Here is a 23,913-nt window from a genome sequence, read left to right on the forward strand (position 1 = left end):
CAAAGCGAAATGCACATCCTCAAGACCTCGCGTTTCCTCGTAAGTCTACGGAAATGCTTAAGATGTCCATTGTCTGACCTTTATGTGTTAAAAGAATCTTTTTGGCGACATTCCTTCTAGGCTTAGCGTGTCTCAGCATTTTCTCAGCTAGCGCATCATGTGGCCACTAAGTTAGCAGCGATAAGACCAGAGAAGAGATTAGGTTGCAGGATCCATTAAAGACAACATGAGATACCAGCGAAAGGAAATCCATTGATCCTGTTTTTTTGTGTGTGTGTAGGAAACGTTCACATCTCTATGACTAAACTGAGAACATCATCTGGCGCCACGACAACACAGATATCAAAGTGGCCACGAAATTCCTCTCCGACTGACGCCTTTGGTGACGGTACAGAAGTCCCAGCCTTCATTAGTACGACTGAACAAGTCTCAGAAACTCTAAAAACAGCTGTCTGTGGAGAACATGTCCAAATGTTGTCCTCTCTCCTCCCCACGGGCGCCCGAGCTCCCACATGCTGAGATACGTCCCTTAATTGGACAGAAACCTTGTAACGGAAGATGATGTGGCATCACCAAGAGGTGATGTACGCGCTTGGTCTCTAAGGAGAGCGTGTCTCTGCATGTGTCACACTGTTCTGTACATCACGCTGTGTTTGTGCGCAAGTGTCAGGATTGGATGCTATTTAGAGCAGCTCATACAGCTTCATCTGTCTGACAGATGCAATGTTTTTTTTTCTTTTTTTTTTTCAGTGGACTTCACACAAACGGCCTTTCTGCCTCAGCGGGCCCTGATTCAGTGCTGCCAATATCAACTCTCTGCAGGAGAAGTTACAAGCCCTGGCAAGACTGCCCTGTCTGGTGTGAGCAAAGTCCATATGGTGTCGGAGCTTTGGAGAGATGACTCGTGCTGCACAGCGTCAGCCATGTTGAATGGTCGTTAACTGTGCTGGAAGGAAAAGAGATTCGATGGCAGTTTCCTGATGGAGAGCAGAGTAAGATATTTTGTGTTAAAAGCTAAAGACATTTGGCTTAAATATCATCGTAATGGAATAGTTCAACAGTTTGAGTCAGCAGTTATTTTAGCTTAGCATAGAGACTGGAAAAGGGAAACTGCTTGCCTGGTGCTCACTAAAGCCAACAAAAGCTGCCTGCTAGAACCTCTAACACTCAAAAATGAACACGCCACCATTCCTTTCTTTCATCTGTACAGAATATAATTGTTACAATTGGTTGTTTTATGAGGGTTATGTATCTATTTCTATTCCTTACTGCTCTGAGCCAAGAAATAGTCAACATCGGAGGTGCTGGAAGGTGAATTTAAAAAACAACCACAAACCGAACTGCACACTCTGCAGTAATACAGCTCATCAGCCCACCTGTATAGCCTCGCTTGAATATTTTATGTAAAATGTCTTTGCACAAATTCCTGCCCTCCGCTGCTGAGGAATTAATGTCAGACTGGTGCAAACAGTCTTTAGACCCAATGGGCAAATATTTCCTCTCCTCCAAATGACTCATACAGTATGTGATCAAAATACACATGGTAATTATTTCTGTGAAGCATCCCCAGGATTAGGCAGCGCATTGAAACACACTTTAATTCAGAGACGCTTTTGATGAAAAGTTGAGTCTTTGTAAACAAGTTTGCTGATTTGGGAGAATAACTATGAGTGGAAGTTTGCACTTTGGCTTGTTAATAGGCGTGAAATGTGTTTATTTCATGGTGGGCAAATCCTAGAGATTAACAAGACTTTTATTTACTCCTTTTATTCCACGCTTTGTACCAGAGAGCCAAACATGAAAGCGTAACTGACCTTTATCAATATGTGTTTCATGTGCTTTAATTAGTGAGCCTGCTGCTAGAGAGCAGATCACAATTAAAGATATTTAATTACACATCTGAGAGGTTTTGCTGTTTCTGTGCTTTTGGAAGCACTTCAACAGTGACATCAGGGCAAAGCCTCCCTTGGCAGAGACTCGCAATAAGAGCTGTCTTGATATTCACCTGTGCATTCAGTCCTATTTTTCCATACAGTTTGTGAGATAATTCTTTTTTTCTTCCAGTGCAGCTCACCCTAAAATAGCGCTTAAAGGCTAGACAAAACCAAAAAGTTAATTTAAACACAAGATACTTGTGCTCAAAAAGAGGATTCATTCTCAGTGAAGAACCTTGGACCCCTAATCTGCCTCTATACCTGCCAAAGAGCAGTGATTCCTAACACGTCTCTGGGGGTCATCAGGTGGAAACCTCCCTTCAACAGTGTTTCGCCTACTTAGTCCCACTACACCTCCAGGAGGCTAGGCGGTGAGCTCCGGCGTCCCAGAGTCACCCCCCCTAGTGCCAGTTCACACTGCTCCTACACAATCCAAACAGCACTGCCACGTTCAACTGACCCAGAGATGCTCCAGGTAGTGGCCAGTACCAATGCTACCATTTAACTATTGCTAATGCTAGTGCTAACCGCTAATCCGATGCTACCAGTTAGCTAATGTTAAGTGCTAACCGCTACCTGCTAAGAGAAACAGAAGAAGACAATAAAGCTAGATTCACCTATACTGTTAATGTTAACTACTAGCTGCCAATACTAACTGCTAAGATACTATCATACTACCACCGCTTTAGCTATTGTTAGCTGCTACAATGCTACCACAGGCCTAGATGCCACATGTAACTGCCGATTGCCACACTACCATCATCTACCCCTGCCTCTCACCAACTGCACCAATAAAAGCCCTAACATTTCCTTCAAGAAGCAAACAAAACAGAAAAACAACCAAAAAGATCAAAAAACTCTGTATCTTATAACAGAGTTGGCTTGTTTTTGTGACACTGCTAAGTGTCACAGTTTATTAGCCAGGATAGCAATGTGGTCCTAGGGGTGGAAATGGTCTGTAGGGCAGATGGTCGCTCCACCTCTTTGGTATATCTCATTCCACCTTTGCATGGATTGCCATGACAGTTTCTACATATATTCATGGTCCCCAGAAGATGAGGCTTACCAACTTCAGTCACCCCCCCTTATCTAGCGGTACTAGCATGTCAGCACTTTACCAATGCGTGGGTGTATCTCTGCGCCCACAAGATGGATTGACACTATTTTTGTGCAGGAATTCATTGTTCCCGTAGGTTGTATTTTACTGACCTGCTTACATTTTCTTTAGTGCCATCAGCAGGTTGACATTTGTGGTTTTGAGCGAAATGTCTCAACAGCTATTCAGATAGGTTGCCATGAAATTTGGTACAGACACTCATAATTCCCTGAGGATGAATTGTAACTTTTCAGCTACTGGCATCATTAGGTCAGAATTTGCCCAATAATTTGATTTACTAGTAAACTAAGTCGGTGAACATGGTGAAAATGAGTGTTAGCACGTACGCTGAGGTTAGCCTTCAGCTCATAGCACTGATGTGTCTAAGTGCAGCTGCACAAAGGTGCTCGTGTGGCTGTGGATTGTACGTCTTGTTAGCTGGATTTCAGTAACACACCCTCATCCATTAGTGTCTAATTGGCTGCATCGAAGAAGCAGACAAAGGGCTTTCCTATGCCGAGATCCAGAGACTTATGTTGGGTAACCACAGAAACGTATGTGCAGATGAGTGCAGTGGGCCCTTCACCCAGGACATGAAAAGGTTGTTAGATGGAAGTTCTGTATGCTGCGTTTGTTTTCTACCCTTTGCAATATGTTAATACTGCTGGGCAGTGCTGTTACTGTTGTATTGTTCAATTACCAGCATGATCAATGGGCCAATATGCAATTTCTGTTAATAAATGAGTTCCGATTTCGTTCCACTGACATTTGTCCCTGTGGTGACAGTGTCTGCTTTCATCTGTGTTGTGTTTTACCCAACACAGATAAGAAATGCTGCGCAGATGCCTATTCTGACCTGTCTGAGTGACTCTGTTTCTTCACCGCTGCTTTTTCTATGGCAGAAGCTGGCCAAGAGGCTTCGAGAAGAGACTGCTCTGCTGCTGCTGCTGGCTCCGCTGGCACACTATGTACTCGCATTAAAACCTCATTACAAGAATGCGCGCATGGCTCTGCATTTAAAACAGATACTGTCATCTACGAAACAGTTTGGTGTGCAAGCCCACCCGGTCGAACGCACACACGCCATTTATTTGTTCAAAACCTGTCACGCGCTGACAAGACGTTAATATCTTTCCAAGTCCCTCGTATGACCTTTGCCTCCATAGAAGACGTGATCAACTCGATTTAAACTAGCCAAGGCAACGCACCACTGACCAACATGTAAACATTCTGCTCCAGCAGGCTGAATTTGCTTTGATTTAATGCTTCATATGTGTTCATATAAAAAGATGAATTCATTAGGTTTAGCTAATTTGCCTGGGGCAAATTCTAACAAGACATTAAAAGCGGAGCTAGCAGCCCCTCAGTAGCTGCAATATACCCCCATAACAGTCAGTAGATACGACTTGGCCATGGGAGATATTTCTAGTCCACACACTGGAAAGTTAATATCATGCTAGCAAGATTCGAGGTCAATAACACTGCGTAGGTAGACAAACACTAAATCTAGTTTGACAGTATTTTTTAACAAGACGATGAGCTAGCTTTCCAGCCATGTCATGCCATTATTCACAATGATTTTAAAGCCCATATATCACTATGGTGATTCCAAGTGGGAGTATTAACAAAGGCAGGCAGCAGGGCACACTGACATCCCAAACAACATGCATCAGAATATTCTGTAAGATGCTATAATAACATACATAGGGGCTTTAATGGAATCAAACCTTTATTGTAGCAGCCTATGAATGTGGTGTCTGTGATCTATATGTGTAGATCTGTAATCTGAAACGAGCCTGACTATCATTCAGCTGTGATTTCACTACCTATGCAAGAGAAGCTTGGCTTCTTTAACCTTGAATTATCATTCAGCCTCCTCCAAAGCAGGCATGTTCGCTGAATCTTTAACTGTTTATTAGTATGCATGCTATCAGTGGGCTTGGTGTGTGTGTGTGTGTATATGATTGATCTTGCATGCAGATCCCTATCTGATGAGGTGGAACACGATCCCGGGGGGGCTTTGAAGAAGTAGCATTCAGCATGATAATATTTAAAAGAGGAAAACAAATGATATATGGGAGTTTATCCACCTGGAGACTCAGACAGCAGAGGGATGAATCATGATGAGCTGTATTATGTCGGGGTGCACAGGAAGGGGCCTGTTAGCATGCATGCAGCATATAAGTGAATCCTCAAGCTGACACAGAAAGGAAAATCACCTTCATACGGTTCCAGATGATCTTAGAACGGAAAAACCCTTCATGAATTCAGATTCTGACCAGAAACCATGTTGTATACCATCCCACTTACACTCTACCTCGTACCTGTCTGTGCCCAAAGTCATTAAGGATGGTGGCCAGCTTCTTGGTGTTGGCGTACTGACGCTGGGCGACGATGGCCGGGTTGGGATCCCGCCAGTCGACAGACAGCCGATGGAGCCACATTTCGTCCTGCTGCAGGTGAGGCTGCTTCAGACTGGGATCAAAGCAGTGGACCTCACATCCCGCACTTGTGAGAAAATGCTCCAGGGACCGATCATCCACACCCAGCCTGCAACCCACACAGCGTAAGACAAACAGGTTGAGTTAATCAGAGATAAGCCTGGACATCAAACCTCAGTGCTTTCTGGGCAGATGCTAAAATATGTGACGTAAAGAGTGTTGAAACCTGAACCGAAAGCTGGCACCGAATGTCCAAATATGTAATCTTGTTTACTTACTCTTTGATCTGATCATTCCTGATTCAAATCGACATTTTTCCAGTTTAAATTATAGTTTATTTAGAGAAAATGCTCTTGAACATTTGCTAGACTTTGCATAAGGTTTAACATTTAAGTACTTTTGCTTTGCTCGTTAAATAAACGAGGCTGTGCTTGGGCACAGCAGAGCTGAATGCTAACACTACATGCTGGTGTTTAGCAGGTATAATGTTTACTATGATCACCGTTTTAGCTTAGCTTTGCTAAGCTAAAACACATGAAACACAAAGTGTAGCTGAGGCTGATGGGAACGTTGCTAGTTTTGCAGATACTTGGTCACAAACCAAATATTGTTATATCTGTATAAACTGATATGGTAATCCATGTCGTAGATGTAAAAATATTTCACCGGATTAGGGAAAACCTAACCTAAAGCTAAAAATGGCTAAAAAAAAGCAAGTACTAGTCGAGAAAATCAGGCATCACAACATGCACTGACATCTTTCAAACAATACTCAGACCTAGGCAGAGAGACATAGATGGATGCATGAATACAGCTTTATAACATCAACACATTCAGTGTGAGACGCTGCTGCAGCCACTGATGAGATTTGCTGCGTTTGACTGTATGGGAGCGGGTCAGATTTCATCGGAAATCTAATGAACGGCTTGTCAGCGCAGAATACATGCATCCGCTTTCCCGTCAGACGTTTACACTGACGAGCACAAAACAGGATGAAGTCTTCCCGTCTTTTTCCAGTGCAAACCGAGTTAAAACTTCAAAACCAGCGTGCATCGATCCACTGTATGTTAAAGAGAAAACGATCGTCTTTGTGCCATGGCACAACAGCGTTTAAGACACAAGTGGTCTTAATGTTAAGGAACGTGAAAAAATGGAGGATCACTGAAATCTTCTGATAGAAATTCTCACAGAGGCAGAGAAGCTGCATATCAAACACCACACAGTCGCTGTGATCCTGACTCGACCGGCCCACTTAAAAGCCAAAAAAATCAATAACAGAACACAGAAAGAGCTGAACAGAATATTGTTGTCAGGAGGTACTTTCTGTTTCTTTTCTTTCATGCTACTCCTCCTTTATTTTTCCTTCTCCACTGGTCTGTATCTCCATTAGGATACATGATGTGTAAATCTAAACAGACACATTCCTCTGTATTTGTGTCTCTTTCATGCATCTCCCTCACTTTCCCACTCCCCCCCTCACTTCTATTCTGTCTTTATCCCACCCCTCCCTTCTCTAATTTTGCAATGTTCTCCTTTTCTTCCTTCCTTAGCCGCTGTCTCCGCATTCCCTCGTGTCTAGTTTGTGCTGTGGCTGTATACTGTAATTGCGGCAGAGGGAGTACATTTCACAGCACGCGTCTTTGACAGATGAGGCACGCATCCCTGAATGCATCCCACTTGTAAGCAGATGAGAGATGAGTGCACGGGAGCGATTGAGACGCAACTAGACGTCTCTTTTTTACCGCACTGAACGCTCGAAATGTCTCACGGAGGGTTTCCCCGTCTGCGGTGTGCTGTTTTAGTCAGGAATCACTGCAGTGGCACTTTAGACGACAGGGATTACTCATGGAGAACTGGGGGAGGGGTGGGAGGTCTTCTGGATGACCGTGCTGATAAAGGAGGGTCTCTGCTAGCTGTAACATCCTCTCTCATGAGACTACAGGAACGGGAACGCTCTGTTCTATAACGTCACGGCAACCAGATGTGTAGATGTGATGCTGTACGATGGGTCACAAACACCTTGTGGATTGTAAATCTGAACTATTTTGTCAACAGCCTGTCTGGATGTTGTGAATCTCAGAGGCAAGGCTGGTAAACAGACGCTGGCTGGCCTGGAAACTGCTGTCTGAGGACCCTTTACCTTTCCCGTCACATCTTCTCGTACTTCTACTCCCTGTCTTTCAAATGCCACGGTGTTCACTCCCACGTCTACCTCCACCCTCACTCCCTCTCTTGACCCCTGCACCTATTCCCCGTCCTTCATCGCGCACTGCAGCACAGCAACATATGCATGATCAATGACTGATGAGGTGCAGGTTTTTTTTAATTCCCTTGCTGTGCTTTAGCCTATATAAGCGCTCTAAATTTGAACAACTGCTACATGACCCACATCCTGCAGGGAAAGTTGTCATGAGTGGACCTCTTTCCAATCCAAGGAGCGAACGTCTTTGTGCACCTCTCGAGTAACTTCAAGGTAGAGATGAAGTACATTAAAAAGTTGTGCTGACTTTGCTCGACTAATATCTGCCACCATGTTCCTCTGGGTGAAAAATGAGACAGTGGTTAGTTGAGGGAATCTAGTTTGCTACTTCAGTGATATCTGAGAGTGAAAAAATACAGAAGAGAGACCCCAGTTTCTGCTTGTCAGAACAGGAAATCCATGCATAATGGGCCTTTTTCACTTGAGACATTTTGACTCCGCTCTGTTTGAGTGCCAGCATGCACAATAGCAGGTACCCAAAACTGGAGCAGCTAAATGGAATTCAGCCATCATTAATTTTATTGTTTACACAGAGTCATGTTCCCAGGGTGCTATGTTCACCAGATTAATATGGCACATAATGGGAACATGACTAAGGCTCTTATTTCCCCAGGGTCCTATGTTCCTGCGGTCTATGTTTCCAGGGTTGGGGGTTTGACCTGAACACAGTAGGAGGCTTAACATGTGTGTCAAGGGAATACTGGGGAAAATAGGACCCTGAGAACACTGACATGCTCCCATCTACACCTGTGCTTTTCTCACTGTAGCAAAATCACAATGTCCTCTGTAAAAAAGGCCTGTAGCAGGACATGGAGCTGGCTCATGTAAATGAAATGCAGTTATTATGAATGTAATTAACTACACCTCTGCTTTCTCCTGTGAAAATACATATTTGGTCACCACACAGTCATCCTAAAACATAAATCAAGTTTGTATTTTAGCAAAAAGTTGACACATATGCTCTTCTGTTCAGGATATTTTGACACTGTCCAAACAATTTAGATGCTTTTAAGATAAAACAGATGATCTCAAAAGCATATTTTAAACATAGAGGGGCCTGCTAAGAAAAGGGAAATGCTATTTGCTTAAATGGTCTAATCCAAAACAAGCACAGTTCAGAACCAGGAAGGCAAGCTTAACCACGTAAGGGTATCGCAAGGAATCAAAGTCCAGGAATCAGGCAGGGTTCAGCCAGGCAGGATTAGGAGAACAGGAAACAATGGAATACTTAGCAAAACACAATCTGGCAGAGGGCAAGTAGAAGCGGGTGGTGTGAATACTCCTGAGGTAAGCAGAGGGAATGGAGTAAAGTGAGTAAATGTGTGGAGCAGGTCAGGTGATGGCGGGAGCAGGGTTCAGGGAGGGCAGGAGGTTGTGGCTGGGTCTGCGGCGACAGGAGAGTTAGCAACAGTGCAAAAACCAGGCGGAATGAAGGGGTGCATGAGAGAGAGATCAGGAGGGATTTGTGACAATAGCCTGAGCTTCAAATGTACAAGCCTGCACCTACGCTTCAGACGATAGCATCCTCCCCCACTGAATAGAAGCTCGGAGCTCTGTCTGGCAAAATAATTATGAACAGCAGCTGCCACAATTGCTACAACAACAATACTAGTAATTATTTTCATTTCCTGCGTTTACTTAGGAGGGTGATTCAGCCCAAAACTGGCTGGAGCCAGTATTGCCTATAGCTATACTCTTAATATTCCTGTTGGTGCTGTGCTCGCAGCATCACACGCACCCGTGCTCATGTTTAAAGTGCACATGAGTGCATGTGTAAGTTTCAATGCTGGTTTTGATTGGCATGATAATAATGCGTGATTCATCCTCTCAGACGATCTTGGATTGCAGTGGGGTGTCTGTGAAGATTTGATTACAGTAAGCGTTTCCACTGCTGCTGCACGAGGGGAAAATAATGTATGGCATGATCAAAAAGAGGGACTCAGAGATTGAAATCAGTGTGAGACGAGGAAGAGTGAGCAGTATGAGAGGTATGTTAGAGTACAAGAGGGGAAAGGTGGGTAATTGGTCTTTCATGTGGAAAAACATCCTGCAACCCCCCCCCCCCCCCCCCCCCCCCACACACACACACACACACACACACACACACACACCCACACTATGTGAGAGACCAATCAGAGAGCAGCTGCTCATCCTGCCTGGGCACCGCCGTCCATGGCTCGTTAAACAGCATGCAAATGGGACGCATCAAGCGTACACACATGCGCACAAATACGCATGCAAAGGGTACACACAAAAGAGCACACAATGCACCGAAGGCAACGGTGTACAGGCGTGCACACTCCCAATAAAGTCTGACATTTCTATTGAAGCCAGTGTTACGTGGAGCTGTGGGTTGAAGGTTTTGTGAGTCTCCTGCACAGCAGAGCAGAAGTCTTCTGAGAATAGGACACCCAGCATACCTGGCATAGATTCAAGAGTATGGCCAAGAAGTCTGCGCGTGTGTTCGAGTGTGCTCTGAATCTGGGTCAGATAGGGGACACAAGGAGGAGAAAATCACTTGGTGCGTGCTGAAAAGTTGAACTTTAGACAGCAGTTCGCCTTGTTTAACTGTTATAATGGGCTCTTCTGTCTTTTCTGTAGACCCTCGCGAAGTTTCTGTTTTTCACAGAATTTCACTTTTTAGGTCGACTCGCCGTTCCTGCATTAGCCAGAGTTGAGGGGCGACTTAGCGCAAATTGAATTCATTCCAGAGGTCTTAAAGGATCAGTTAGATAGAAGGAAAAATGGTAATGCAGCTTTTGAGAAAACCAGAGCTGTGGAGTCACATTCTCCCAAGATGATATTCGGGTCAAATGTTAAAATGTTTGCATAAATCACAGGGAGGACGGACAGTAACATTCCTTTCACTTCTGGTGCATGTCTATGTAGCTTGTCTGCATGAGTGACTTCCCATCCGTCAGCCAGAGGATATCAGATATGTTTTCCTCCAATCTCTCCGTTTGACCCCTGACTCCTTCTCCACAGAGAGGCAGGAAGCCAGAAACAGCAGTAACCCTGCTCTCCCCCCCTTCCCTCCCGCACTCGTATCTGTGCCCTGCCTGCCTTGATGCCCACACACCTGTGCTGTCTCTCAACAGTCAAGTTAATAAGCTCCACTCTCTCCTGCAGAAAAATCCCTCCAGACCTCTGCAGCACCTCAGCACAGCGGAGGCCCAGCAGGGCAGAAACCGGGCTGAGCTGATCCGCCACACGAAGCCGACTGGGAGTGATTTGCTCTCCAGTCTTAAGAAGGTCAAATACCTTGGTGGCCTGGCCAACTCGATTCAAGATTACTTTGCCGCTCGAGGAGAGGAAGCAGAGGTGGAGAGGTGGTCCAGGTGGATGTTGGAGGCGCCGTTAGAGGCAGAGAGAGGATTACTCAACTAATTAAAAAGAATTGAGCAGAATACCGGGATAATAACTGCTACCTGGCTGAATATTTCAACTTTGTTAGAGAAAAACACATCCTGAATAAATATAAGCTCCGTGACCAATTAGTCATTGAAATGGGAAGACATAAAAAGACAAAGCTAACAGGGGACACAGAGACAGAGATACTCCTCCTCTGTTGTGTGGAAAATAGGCCTCACTCTTTGATGAGATAGCGAGAGAAAAACCTGAATTCCTCCTCGTAGAAAAAACAACCAAATTGTCATGGGTGAAGTGACAACAGCAGCAATTATGACTAGATATATATCACAGCCTGTCTCAAAAGCAGATGCTCTGAATTACTGTCACATCTGCAGATAACTCACTGAAAATGAATGTTGTAACAATCCTGATGCTCTACACATGCTGGAGATGACAGCTTGCCTCAAAGCGAGTGTACGGTAGTTTTTTTTTTTTTTTTTTGAGGTGATTACAGTAAAAATTTATGTGAGGACAAAGATTTGACATGCGGTGGTGAGGGTAGAGATTCGAGTTTATCTGTACGCACCCGAAAGAGTAAACCCTGCAGTGTTTGCTTTGTATTCTGTGGGCCAGGCTGTAGTCGGGGTCCAGACACGCAGCCCAGGCACCCTTGGCCCCCTGGTGAGCAGCTTCCACGCCCGCCAACGATGCACACGACACCTGTACGCATAAAAACATGCACATATTGAACTGAGGAGGCTTCTCGCCAAGGTTATGTTCTGTTCCCTGGCTTAAACTGGGAGCTCTGTGCAAATATAACGTAAGATATGATCTGCACAAAACAAGCATTGTATTGGGGAATGAAATGCATCTCCACAGGTGGAGACAGTTTTATTGACTTGACTTTCTACAGACATCACAAGACATCGTGCCTTAAAGCACAAAGACAGTTGAGTCACGCGTGCAAAGCAAATATTACTAAGGAAACACAAGTATCTGCTGAAACGATGTAAACGTTCTGTATGTGGTGAATAGTCAAGGCCACACAGGTGCCACATATGAATAACATACAGGATGATTTGTAAGTATTATGTATTTTACATTGTGGAATAAACTGTATGAAGTTGAACCAGGACTGCAGATCAGCCTCATTCGAATGGTTGAGCAACTCTGGTATTCTGCGAGGTAAAATTACCGTTTTTGTCAAAGGAGTCTAGCAGCTTTGAGGAGGAGAGGGGTGACGGCTTTGGTTCTTGGTTGGAAAGTGCTTTCTGAAAAGGTCTATGATGTTGTCAGACACTGACATTAACAATCTGAGCCTGTCAGTGGCAAAAAAAGCACTTTTGGTGGACATATATTAATGGGCACATTAGCCCTGAAAGATTCCTTTGCAGCAATTTAATCCCATTTTGCAGCTACTGGCTGAGGCGATCTATTCAACTGACTCCAAAACCTTTCTACCTATTAGCTATTTACAGTCCAAAATATGTTAAAAAATACTGAAATTATCCTTTTTTTTGCTTTGGGCACTTGGGTATTGAGTGTGTGTGAGTGCATTTGTCTTCAACAGCTTTAGTCTAACCAGGTAAGAAATATTTGGGTTTGGGACGATAAATTGAGGGAGTTTAAACAATCACGCCAGCATTTGAAAGTCAGGAGTGGCAGCTTGGCTGAAACTCTCCGAACTCTCTCCCGATGTGATAAACATCATTTTGTTTCCTAGTATCTTAACAGGGGTGCTATTAATCACTGTGAACTGCTACTGAATTTTACCCTGGGCTAGTGTGTGTCCGGGCCTCAGCGTTCGGCTACGATATGCAAACTATTCATCGTGACGCATAGCTGGAGCTGATGCACCAGCAGCGCTGCCAAGTCTCTCCACAGCAGTGAGAGAACAGGGGAATGAAAGGAAGGTGATAAAAACAAGGAGGAGATTGTCAAGAAGAGTTCCTTCTTTATATGCTGAAACATGATTAAAATGCATCCACTTGCAAGGAGAGAAAACTGGCTAACATTGCATAAAACAGTTCTAATGTGATGTAACAGGCAAATTATTTGTGATGTGTCCACAGATGCATTTATTGTGACATTTGTCCCATTGGTATAGAAGATGCCTTTCTCACAAAGCTACAATTAATTGAAAAAGTGGTTAAAATGTGTTAATGCCCCTTAATCCTAGTGTATATTCAATGAAAATCCCTTTAAAATACTGTAAAATATTCAAAGTATCACCATTACTTCTCAGCTTTGACACTGTGGGCTCAGCTCAGCTCAGCCACAACCCGCAGCCTCTTTAGTTTTAACGTGCATCTCTGTATGTTTAAAAGAAGGATGCACCTGGATGAACTCTGAACAAACACGCAGTAAACACGTGTACACATGTCGGCCTGTTGGTTTTCTTGCAGTACATCTGCACCTTTGCAGGCAGCTATGCTTTGGCGCAGGAGCGGCTGCTCAAATGTTTGCTGTCTGGTTACCGTAAGCTCTGTCTGCTGCAGAGATTCAGTTTGCCGCGACCGGAGCAATGTTGGTTCAGACATCATGATATGAAACACAAATCTGGGGCTCGACTGTGCTGTACGTCTTCAAGTGGGAAAAAGATAGCAGGTGTGTAACTGTGTGTGTGTTTCTTGTTTGTTTTTTTCGCCGTGCAGGAATGTCGGACAGCGGAGGTCAACAAATCCCATGGAACAAATTTGACTGCAGCACCATCAACGGTAGGATGGCTTACAAGCAGCTGTGCCTACTCTTAGACAGCCCCCATTCATCGGGCTGCATGCACTCAAATGGACAGGGACGTGTCCAGAAGGGGGAGGGAGGGGCCTTGTTTACCAGCACTGTGAACATCGAAAAACCTCAGGAAACATCTACAGGTAAGTTACTTTGATGACGTGATTGAAACTGCTTTTAACAGCGTAGCTAGAAGTCTGTAAACTATCACATTTCAAAAGCGAGCTCCCCAGCAGCGGGCCCTCCGCCGCCATAGGGTGGCGATCGTTGGCGGAGCGTTTGAATGAACGTCCCCCTCCAATCAGAGCGTGGCGTTGGATTGCTGACTGCTGAACACTGAGCTGCAGAAATGGACCTGAAAGAACGCTTTCATGGCGCACACATTACAACAAACAAACAGGAACTGCTTATTGCTGTTAGGCTAACCGGGGGAAAAATGATCAAACAGTACGCTTCATGCTGTTGTACTTTTACAGGAACACTTCCTCTTATCTGTGTGTGTGTGTGTGCTGGTTCGCGCATGCACACAGGACCCGCTGACTGCTATTGATTGGACAGTTGTGTCACAGGCCATCTCTCTGAGTAACAGCTCCACCAGGCACCGTGTCAGTCAGCATTACGCTGAGGATGCTGCTACGCGCCCTCCGCCTCCCTCCACCCTCGCCTGTCACCGTGTATGATGGACAGCTTCCCACAAACTCACACGCGCGCACACACACAAGCACGCTCGAACAATCTCTTTCTCCCTCTGCGCTCGCCCTTGTCTCTTCCTTTCACGCACACACAGACACACATGTATACACACACACACACACACATCCCGGGGCTAATTCATTTTGAGCTGAATGTCTGCTTTGTGAAAGATATTGAACGAGTGCTTAGTCATTTGGAGTGGGGTGCTCTGTGTTCTCACTATATTGCGTAAGGGAAAAAGATAAGTTGCTAACTTATCCCCAAGCCAATTTCATTACAATAAAAACCGCAGCACATGTAATCCAAAAAATGCCCCCCCCCCCTTCCTGTCTGGGACAGTGAAAATGAAACCGTGTCTTTGCATCACCTTCACGACAGAGACAAGGACGCCCGATTTCAGGCTTTCTCAATCCCTTGATACTCCTCAGATTATGACGCTGAACATCTTAATCGATTTTGTAGTAATGTAATGCCGACATAAACGAATAAACAAACCGCAACATCTCATTGATTAAGTATGAATGGAGGGGCTGTGAGTTCCATCTGTATGGTAATCAATAGAGTAATGAATTATGCGCGCGCTGCCGAGCAAGACAAATGCTCTCCGGCTGAGCTGAATGTGAAAGAGGTGCCAGCGTGGCTCGGTCATGGGTTACAGGCTCGCTCTGATACACACAACAAAGACCTGTCAAAATAAGGCACTTCCTGGCCTTCAGTGGCAACAAGTGCTCCAATTATCTGTCCTCAAACTATGGTCTTAACGCTACATGGAGTTGATCCCTGATGGGGCGAATGGGGACATTTGTCGTGCCATATTTGGCGTTCTCTGTTAAACCCTCACCAGACGACAGAGAGTTACAGTTATGTCAGAAGCTCTGAAGCCATATAAGTTCAAGATTTTGGGAGGCAAGCTTCTTTGCCTTCTTGCTGACATTTATGTGAGAAGATTGATATCACTCTCATGTCTGCATGGAGCTGGAACCAGGAGGTGATTAGCTAGCTTAGCACAACAAATGGAAGCAGGGGGAAACTGCTAGCCTGACTCTCTCTAAGTGGCCCTACTAGTATCTCCAAAGCTTGCTAGTTAACATTTTACAGTTTTAAGAAAGAGATAAAAAAAGATAGCTAATATCAAAATCTGCAACCAAATAAAACACAAGGTGATGCTCGGTATTTAGCTTTTTGCTCTTAATTTCCCTAATGCACTCCTTGTTGATATGGTAAATACAACGTATTGCTGTGCATCATTTATACGAGCCCTGTCCTGTTTGTTTAACGTTGTGCATCATTGTCTGAATGGGAGTTAGTGCAGATGAAAATTAGCTTCAGGCTAACTCTGGTACAAACCAAATGGCCAGTATGTCTTAGATCAGAACTAGATTATGTGATTTTTTTTCCTCATGCATACTTTTACACATCTGTACAAGCACCTGGCCAGTAACTGTTTCACTGTAATTGTTGTGTACAAGACAATAAAAGAACTTTTAACTATTTATATGCTTTATATGCTGGCCCAACTATAGCTGTTGAATAAACAGAGGAGTGAAAAATACAATATTTTCCACTGAATTATGGTGGAGTAGAAACAGAAATATACCTCAGCTTTATACTCTAGTACAGTATGTGAGGACATGCACTTACTGCCGTTACGTTCCATTACTGCAAATGACAACAGTTCTTTTCAATATTGTACATGGTCCCCAGCAAATGAAGTAAAATAAATAAATCTAGCTTTCTAGGTGCTAGGAACTAGGAACTTATCTTTAAATAACATTAAGAAGTCAGACAATGATTACTTACTTGCGGTGTTGTGATGTAGTTGAGGAATCTTTTAGCTTCATCCTCCAGAGAATGACTGTCACTGGCCCAGGGCTCCAAGTCTATATGCCACCGAGTGGTCTGTGGTGGACACACACACACACACACACACACACACACACACACACAGAGTATGTGATAATTAACAATGAAAAGAACATGAAGTCGGCCACTCAGACGAAATCAAGTGCAGGGACAACAACAAAGGGGGCTTTATTCTTTCAGGTGTTATAACCCACATGTGTACAGCCACTGATGGGAATGGAACTAGGTCACAATGTGCTCAGTGGAGAAATTTTTTTCCCACCTGTAGGTGACAAATAAACTGTTAAAGTTCATTTCCATTCCTATTCTATTTATTCTTATGCATTACCAAAAAAAAAAAAAATAATAAATCTGTCGAAAGTCCAGCTGTGTCTGACAGTGGAAAAATCTGTCTTAAGACCTCCCCATCAGTTGACTGCTGTTGCTCAGCGGTGCTGTGTGATCACATTCCTGAATCCTGGCTCTGTTTTACAGCCCGCCTCATTTCTACGGAAATGTGTCTGCTTATGATTAGAGGGGAGGCAGCGAGTGAACAGGAGGGAAAAGAGAAAGAGGAACGGAGCGGCGATGATGCATTCACTGGTTGCGCAATCATTTATTGGGTCAAGCACCATGGCCAAGTGTTCATTAACAGCCCTGGTATAAATTAACGAGGGTGATTTCATGATAGAGCGCTTCCCTGCCCGGGACTCTCCAGCCTTCGTTGGCGTTTTACGTACGGGTGCTGTGGTTTGTTTTCAGATTTTCCAGGGATGCGCACAGATAGTTTTTGGCTTGGCTAACAAGATCATGTTTGGGTTTGTTCGATGCTGCAGGCACATCTGTAAAGGTCTGTTTAGGAAAAAATAACCTTGTGTGGAATTCACTCCTGTGTTTCCGTGCCTCCTTTTCTTTCGCTCTTTACTTTTAGCTTTATAATTGCAGGCTCAACACACACACACACACACACACACACACACACACAGACCTCATAGCTCAGACCCTTTCATTTACAATCGCGCTATTCATTTAGAGATCAACTCTCTCATATTTTCATTTGTGTAACAAGCCAGTGGATAATACTGTATATATTCACTTAAGCACACACAAACACATACTTATGTAGTGTATTATTAATTCATCATTTAGTGCACTTTATTAGCGTGAAAAGTGAGAAAACATTGTATATACGCAGGCATATATGACTTGAAACCTTTAAATGCATGCATTTGCACACACACTCATGTGCCCTTAAATGTACACACATGCATCTGCACCATTGGTGCGCACATTCACACACATAGATTATCTACTAGTCTATACTATGCTGTACTTGTGCACTCGCATGTACATACAGAAACAGCTGTTCCTTTAATGGATGCAGAGCTGGAGCCACGCAGCACAGTTCAGTGTTTGGCATTCAGCCTTTAATCGATTTGTGGCGCATCTCAGCTCTCCCCTCCGCGTTCTCCGTCATGTTGTCCCGCTTTTTTTCCCCTCTAATTCCTTTCCCCTCTTTCTTCCTCTGGCCCTAACGTGCTACGTCTCATTTCTCTTTCTTCATCGTCTCTCTCCCTCTCTCTCTCTCTCTCTCTCTTTCTCGCTCTCTTCAGTGTCTCAGTTTAAAATAATTGCACCCCTGATGCCTGATCAACGTAATTACCCTGCAGGATAAATAGGGTGATTGACGTGCACATGTGGGTTTCCGTCTATAGATATTGTTCTCTGCAGTTTGAGTTTCCTAATTTGACAGTTGCATAAGCCACAGATAGACAGACACACACACACACACACACACACACACACACACACACACACACGCACAGTCAGGCATCAGTCAGTGTCCACAAAGAGTGAGCTCAGTTCAGTGGAGTCACATCTCACGGGTATCCTGTGTGAGAGTGCACGGCATTCATTTCGAATTGTTACAGCAAGGCACATGTTTTTCAAGTGGTGTATGGCTCCACCTTCCCATCCCCACTCGCAGTCTGTGAGACGTCAACCAGAGGCGCGTAAAAGTTATTCTCAAATGGTTTTCAGTGTACGGTGTACTGGTATAAAGTGGATGGATGGTTACATCTGGGTTGATGGCTTGTTCCCCTTTTAGATCGTAACATCTATGGTCAATCTCAATCCTGTTTGTCCGTTATCTCAGATAAATGGATCAATTCATGACTTGGTTCTCTTTTCTCGTTAACTCACAGCTGACAGACGCTTCTTCATCTTGCTGCTGTTCTCTCACCAAAGCTTGCACTGAAGGGAGTCCTGCCTCCAACAGGCAGGATAGCTTAGGTGTAGCAGACCTCACCCCAAGTAGGGATTTCACCCCAGTCATGTAGAGATTCAGAGGACCTTGAGGGCACTATTAGTAAAGCCTCACACCCATACTAATGAGAAAGCCGGAAAAAAAACTGTAGTTCGACACAAAATGAGGCATCATAGCTGGTGGATAAGAAGACAACTAATTTGCTGCTTTGTCTTCTCATTTGCATCTAGGACAAAGTGCGGTTAGGACACTTCCATCAGCAGTGAAGATGGCTCCAAGACATGTGTAACTGTCACAAAGTCTCACATGAACTGATCCATTTCAAGACGGGATGAGGGGAAATTTGAGAAGCAATTTGCAGTTACTGTGCTAATCTCCATATCGCATGAAAATCTGGCCTTTTCATCTTGCGGCCTGCATTAAACAACACGCATGGTTAGTCATGGCTATATATACATAATACAGTTAGAAAATCGGGCATGTTTGGTTAGTGCATTGTTAAGAAAGGGGGAAGTTTACACAGTTTACATAGTAAGTAGAGGCTGAGTCTCCAAAAATAAACATCTGGTCATAGTTAGCGATTGTGTTTGCATTTTATGTGATGAAAAAATAGGTTATATGGCAGCATTGTAACTGTCCAATCCATTTTTATGAAATTTCTGCAGCACAGTCAATCAGGAGATGAAGTTCTGGCAAAAATATTGTCACACTAGCAATGCTGAGCAATGGTCAGATGGTCATTATTGTGCAGTGATGCTGGCATTTAACCCCTGGAAAATACACAGAATTATACATTATAGATTATATCATTGGATCATTCATAAATGGTATTTGACACTGGACAAAAGGCTACAACCTACTGCTCTTTCCATACAAAATATGATTTGGCACTACCATCTTACACACACACACACACAAAAACAGAGATTACTGCATCACTACTAAGTGTAATGTCTTTCTTCTGATTTTCACCTCTGGCGAAGCCTCCAAAGGGAGACTCTGTCGTTCAGTTCCTCCATAGAATTTTGATTCAGATCTCATCGCACGAAACTCTCTTGCAAAGGCCAGAGAGAACAGAAATACCAATTCCAATCAACAGTGCTCCGGAAAGCAGTTTTACCGAGACAAAGGCTGCACGTCAGTCTCTGAGTCTGTTACACAAATAACATCTACCTTTCTGCATCCCGGGGACTGTGAAAGCTCCCAGAGCTCTCTGTCTCCGTGCTGCCCTTTTCATATCCTAACAGAGTCCTCCCTGCAAAGTTCAGCTATCAGGCCTCATACATCAGCCTGGTACAGGTTGGGACAGGACTACTGATCAGAGGGCAGATATCTGGGACAATGGACTCACTGGCAGGTATGAGGTGGGGCTGAATAGGAACAGAGTGGAAGAGGGAAAGGGCAAAGGGAGGGATGAATGCACACACAAGACATGGACATATTGGCAGGCTTTGCCAAGGGAGGAGTGCATCCAGAGTTTCTAGTTTTAAGACTTTGCTGGAAAGCAGCATTGCCCCAGAGTTGTCAGACTGACTCGAACAACTCAGGTTTTCAATCCAAGTCTGTTTTCCTCGCCGGCTGCAATTATTTCTCTCTTCGTGTGAAGTTATTTGGTGAAAAATAAACCCAACCTTCATCAAACAACACATTTATTTTTTTTTACGGCACTAAAGGTCTGATAATGAGACTGTGTGTGTGTGTCTATGCATGTATTATATATGCCTATGAGCTCTTGCCAACTGCTGAATCATCGCTGAGCGGTGATGAGATTAATGTTAAGCCCCGAGTCAAGCAACAACAAGTCATCAGCACCTCGGGGACAGCAGAGGTAAACAGTGTTATAACAAACACACAGGACATCACTCACAGCTGTCGAGCCTCAGCTGTTTAGACCTTAATCCCATGACATTAGAAACAACTACATCCTCAGCATAAGCATTTCAGGTAGTTGCCTTGACATTGATGGACCCACGGACAATGGTGGCCAATAACACAGGGAACAAGGCAAAATCGTCAAAAGGAAATTCACATGTGCTCGCTGCTAAAAAACGTTTGCAACAATCCAGTATGAAAACTGAAATCTGCTGAAAGAAGCTGAAGTGTCAGCACTGAGTGCAGTTGAGGTGAAGGTACTAAAGAGAGTGGGAGAATCAATTCAACTTAAAGCACTGAGGCAACATTTACTGAAGAAAATGGACGTGTCCTTGCTGCTGAAGGTTTGCACTGCAGTCACTGAAAGCTTCACTTTAAACTGTGAATGGAGTTGAAGACTCAGTTTTACCCTCAAGCACTGAAAGGAGATGAAATAATGTGAGTAATATGAGTAAATGTGAGTAAGGGCTGATTTGAGCTTGACGGATCAGTTGAAGTGGACGTCCTGAAAGAACTTTGCATCAGTTCAAGAGTATAAACTGAATTGGCAAAATTTTCCAAATAGAATTTATGTGTGCTCACTGCTGAAAGGTGCAGTTGACAGAGTGAAAGGAGTTGAAGTGGCTGTTAAAACAGAAGCTAGAAATAGCTGAAAGAAGTTTAAGTTTCAATTTAAGCACCGAATGAAATGTGAGCGCTGAATAAAATTGAAGTGTCAGCACTGACTGCAGTTGAAGTGTCAGTTGAAGTGACTGTGCTGAGATTAGTTGAAGATTCAGTTGAAGTATAGGTTATAAGTTGAGCTGGAGTGGTCCTTTAAAGTGGCGGTCTTGAAAGAAAGGTGTCAATTCAGGTGAGCGGAAAAGCCGATGTCAGTTGAAGTGTTGGCAGATGTGTGAGCACTAAAGGTACACTATGCAGGAATTATCGGCTACCGCTCATAAACATTCAAACTTGTGCCCTCCCTCCCAGCTTGTAATGGGCAAGCGATCAGTAAATAAGAAATACAGTTGGAAGTGGGAGGCATGATCATTTTTGTTTTTGTTTTTTTTTAATCCTGAAAGGCGTCATTTGAAGTGCAAGCTTTAACACGAGTTGAAGTGTCAGGTAGAAGTGTGATCACAGAAAGCAGAAGAGCTCTCTGTTAAAGAAAAAAAAGCGATTAATTGAATTCATCTGGAGACATTTAGAGTCAGGAGAACTAATTTTCCTTCAGGGGTAAAAATTTTAATTGAACTGTATTCTCTGTCTTTTATCCTGATGCGGTCTTGCTTTTTCTTCTCACTCTATTTCCTATGGATATATAAAGGATGTGTTTTTTAACGTCCGTGGCCCTCTTTTGATCGCTCTGTTATGGGAACTTTCTGCATGGCCTGCATGTCTTGGTGGAGCTGGATGTGTTAGTGGATCTGCGCCTCTCAGCTTGGTGCGAGAGAGGTGTGAGCAGCCAGGCCGAGCATGAATAATCCCTCGGGGAGAAGAGGATGGATGGGTGAACAAGAGATGACGGGATAAAACAAGAGAGGACTGTCTGCCAGAACAATGAAGGCGGGTGAGAAAAAGGGAGGGGGAGATGGACGGGGGAGGAAATGTGCATCACTCTGAAGGAGGAGGACGAGTTCGACACCTGCGTATGGATTTACACCAAGAATAAACAAAGTCGATACGCAGCGATCGATGACGGCGTGGTCAGAGCATCTGAGAGGGCACGGCATAATCAGTGCTCGAGTAAACAAATTGCCACTGGTGTATCGGATGTCACGGAGGAGCCGGCCACAGGTGAGCTGCCCGTTTGAAAACCATAAGGTGGCAGAAGGAGCGCTGCCAAGTCAGCCCCGTCTGCTGGTGAAGTGCCAGGGTGGCTCAGACCTGCTGCTCAGTTTTTGTGATTGCGCTTCAGAAAAATACCACCAAGCTGTGCAGCCAAGAGGTCAATGCTTTCAGTTCAACAGCGTCTGAAATATATATATATATATATATATATATATATATATATATATATAACTCTATGGATTGTCTTGAAGTTCTGAAATGGTCTTTGACAGGCTGTATTTTCCTGACAGCTTGGGTGGAAATCTCGACAGTACCTCCAAATTAAAATCAAGACATGGGATGGACGAGTGGGCAGATAGTGATTTGATGAAACAGCTGGTGGCTGATTCACATTAGCCCCCCCCTCTGCTTTCTAGTAGTTGTGCTCCAGAGGCCTGGGCTAATGCGATTCTGGGAAAAGTGCAGAAAGATGCAGTTTTGTTTGCGATGCTCAGAACTCAGGCGCAAAATAACATTCATCACGAGCGCTTTATTGCTTTTAAGTCAAAACACTATCATTATTTTAAAGGCCAAACCAAATTCCCACTGGTTTTTTTATCAGAAAGTACTGAAATTGTCAAGATCGCTGTTAGCGATGACATCGGCGCGCTGCGCTCCATTATAAATCCCCTGAGCTGACACACACCGATCAGCAGCTAGCACAGTATCACAAAGCACACACCTACAGCAGTGAGCAGTAACTTCCGGGCTGGGTAGTCATTTCAGACTTCCTACAGCTCAATCAAGGCTAGACAGTGATCATTATATTTGAGGCAAAAGCCCAGAGAGGGGAATGGTTTGTGAACCTTCAGTCATTAGCCCTTCATATGAGGAACCAGGTCAAAATCCTTGAGGTTATCTTTGATTCTTCAGTTCACATTAGAAATGTAAAAGACTGCAAAAGTAAGACCATTGCCATGCTTTTATAGCCTCTATGCTTGACTGCGGTGATGCTCTCTTGCTCGGTGTACCCAGTAAAGCTGTTGGCTGCCGGCAACTTGTTCAGAACGCAGCAGCCCGAGCACTGAGAGAAAGAAAGACCAGACAGAGAGCACATATGGCACTGCATTACAGCCACTGCGTCAGTTGCCAGTGAGTTATAGAATTGAATAGATTTTCCAACTAGTGTTTGGACTTCTGAATGGCCTGGCAGTAGCCAGGCAAGCTTTTTAGATATGCACCCAGCAGATCCCTCAAATCTTCTGCATATCCCTGCTGCACACTATAACAGCACAAATGCAGGGCGTCATGTTGAAAGCATATTGTATCAGATGCTAATAGACCAAAAACTGCCAAACGTTGAGGATGAATATATGACGAACATGATAAAGTGTGTATATTTGAAGAACTGATGCTTCCAGCATGACTGTGTGATTCATACAGGATAATCACAATCAGCCTTGCTAAGCTCTATCGTTCTGACTAATCTGGGAGATGGGGAGAATGGCAGACCCAGACCCAGCTGTCTCCAGTTCCTGCAATATCATCTCTGCTCCTCTGGCAGGCCTCTCTCACTGGCCAATCCCAGCTCGCGTCCAGAGTACAGTGAGAGACAGAGAGGGTATAACAGAATTAAAGCGGAGGATTATGCTCATCTTTTTTAATAAAGGCGGTAA

General features: G+C 44.1%; 1 protein-coding gene across 1 annotated transcript in view; it reads right to left on the minus strand.

The window, feature by feature from the left end:
- The window catches only part of mettl24 (methyltransferase like 24), a 36,733-nt gene that overhangs the window by 1,698 nt on the left and 11,122 nt on the right, over window positions 1-23,913 (minus strand). The window contains exons 2-4 of the mRNA XM_041959200.1: window positions 16,306-16,404; window positions 11,669-11,802; window positions 5,355-5,580 (exon numbers count right to left, since the gene is read on the minus strand). Of these exons, the coding sequence (XP_041815134.1) occupies window positions 5,355-5,580; window positions 11,669-11,802; window positions 16,306-16,404 (459 nt within the window). The remainder of the gene's footprint in view (window positions 1-5,354; window positions 5,581-11,668; window positions 11,803-16,305; window positions 16,405-23,913) is intronic.

Source organism: Chelmon rostratus, chromosome 18 (genome assembly GCF_017976325.1).
Source record: "Chelmon rostratus isolate fCheRos1 chromosome 18, fCheRos1.pri, whole genome shotgun sequence".
Taxonomy (NCBI): domain Eukaryota; kingdom Metazoa; phylum Chordata; class Actinopteri; order Chaetodontiformes; family Chaetodontidae; genus Chelmon; species Chelmon rostratus.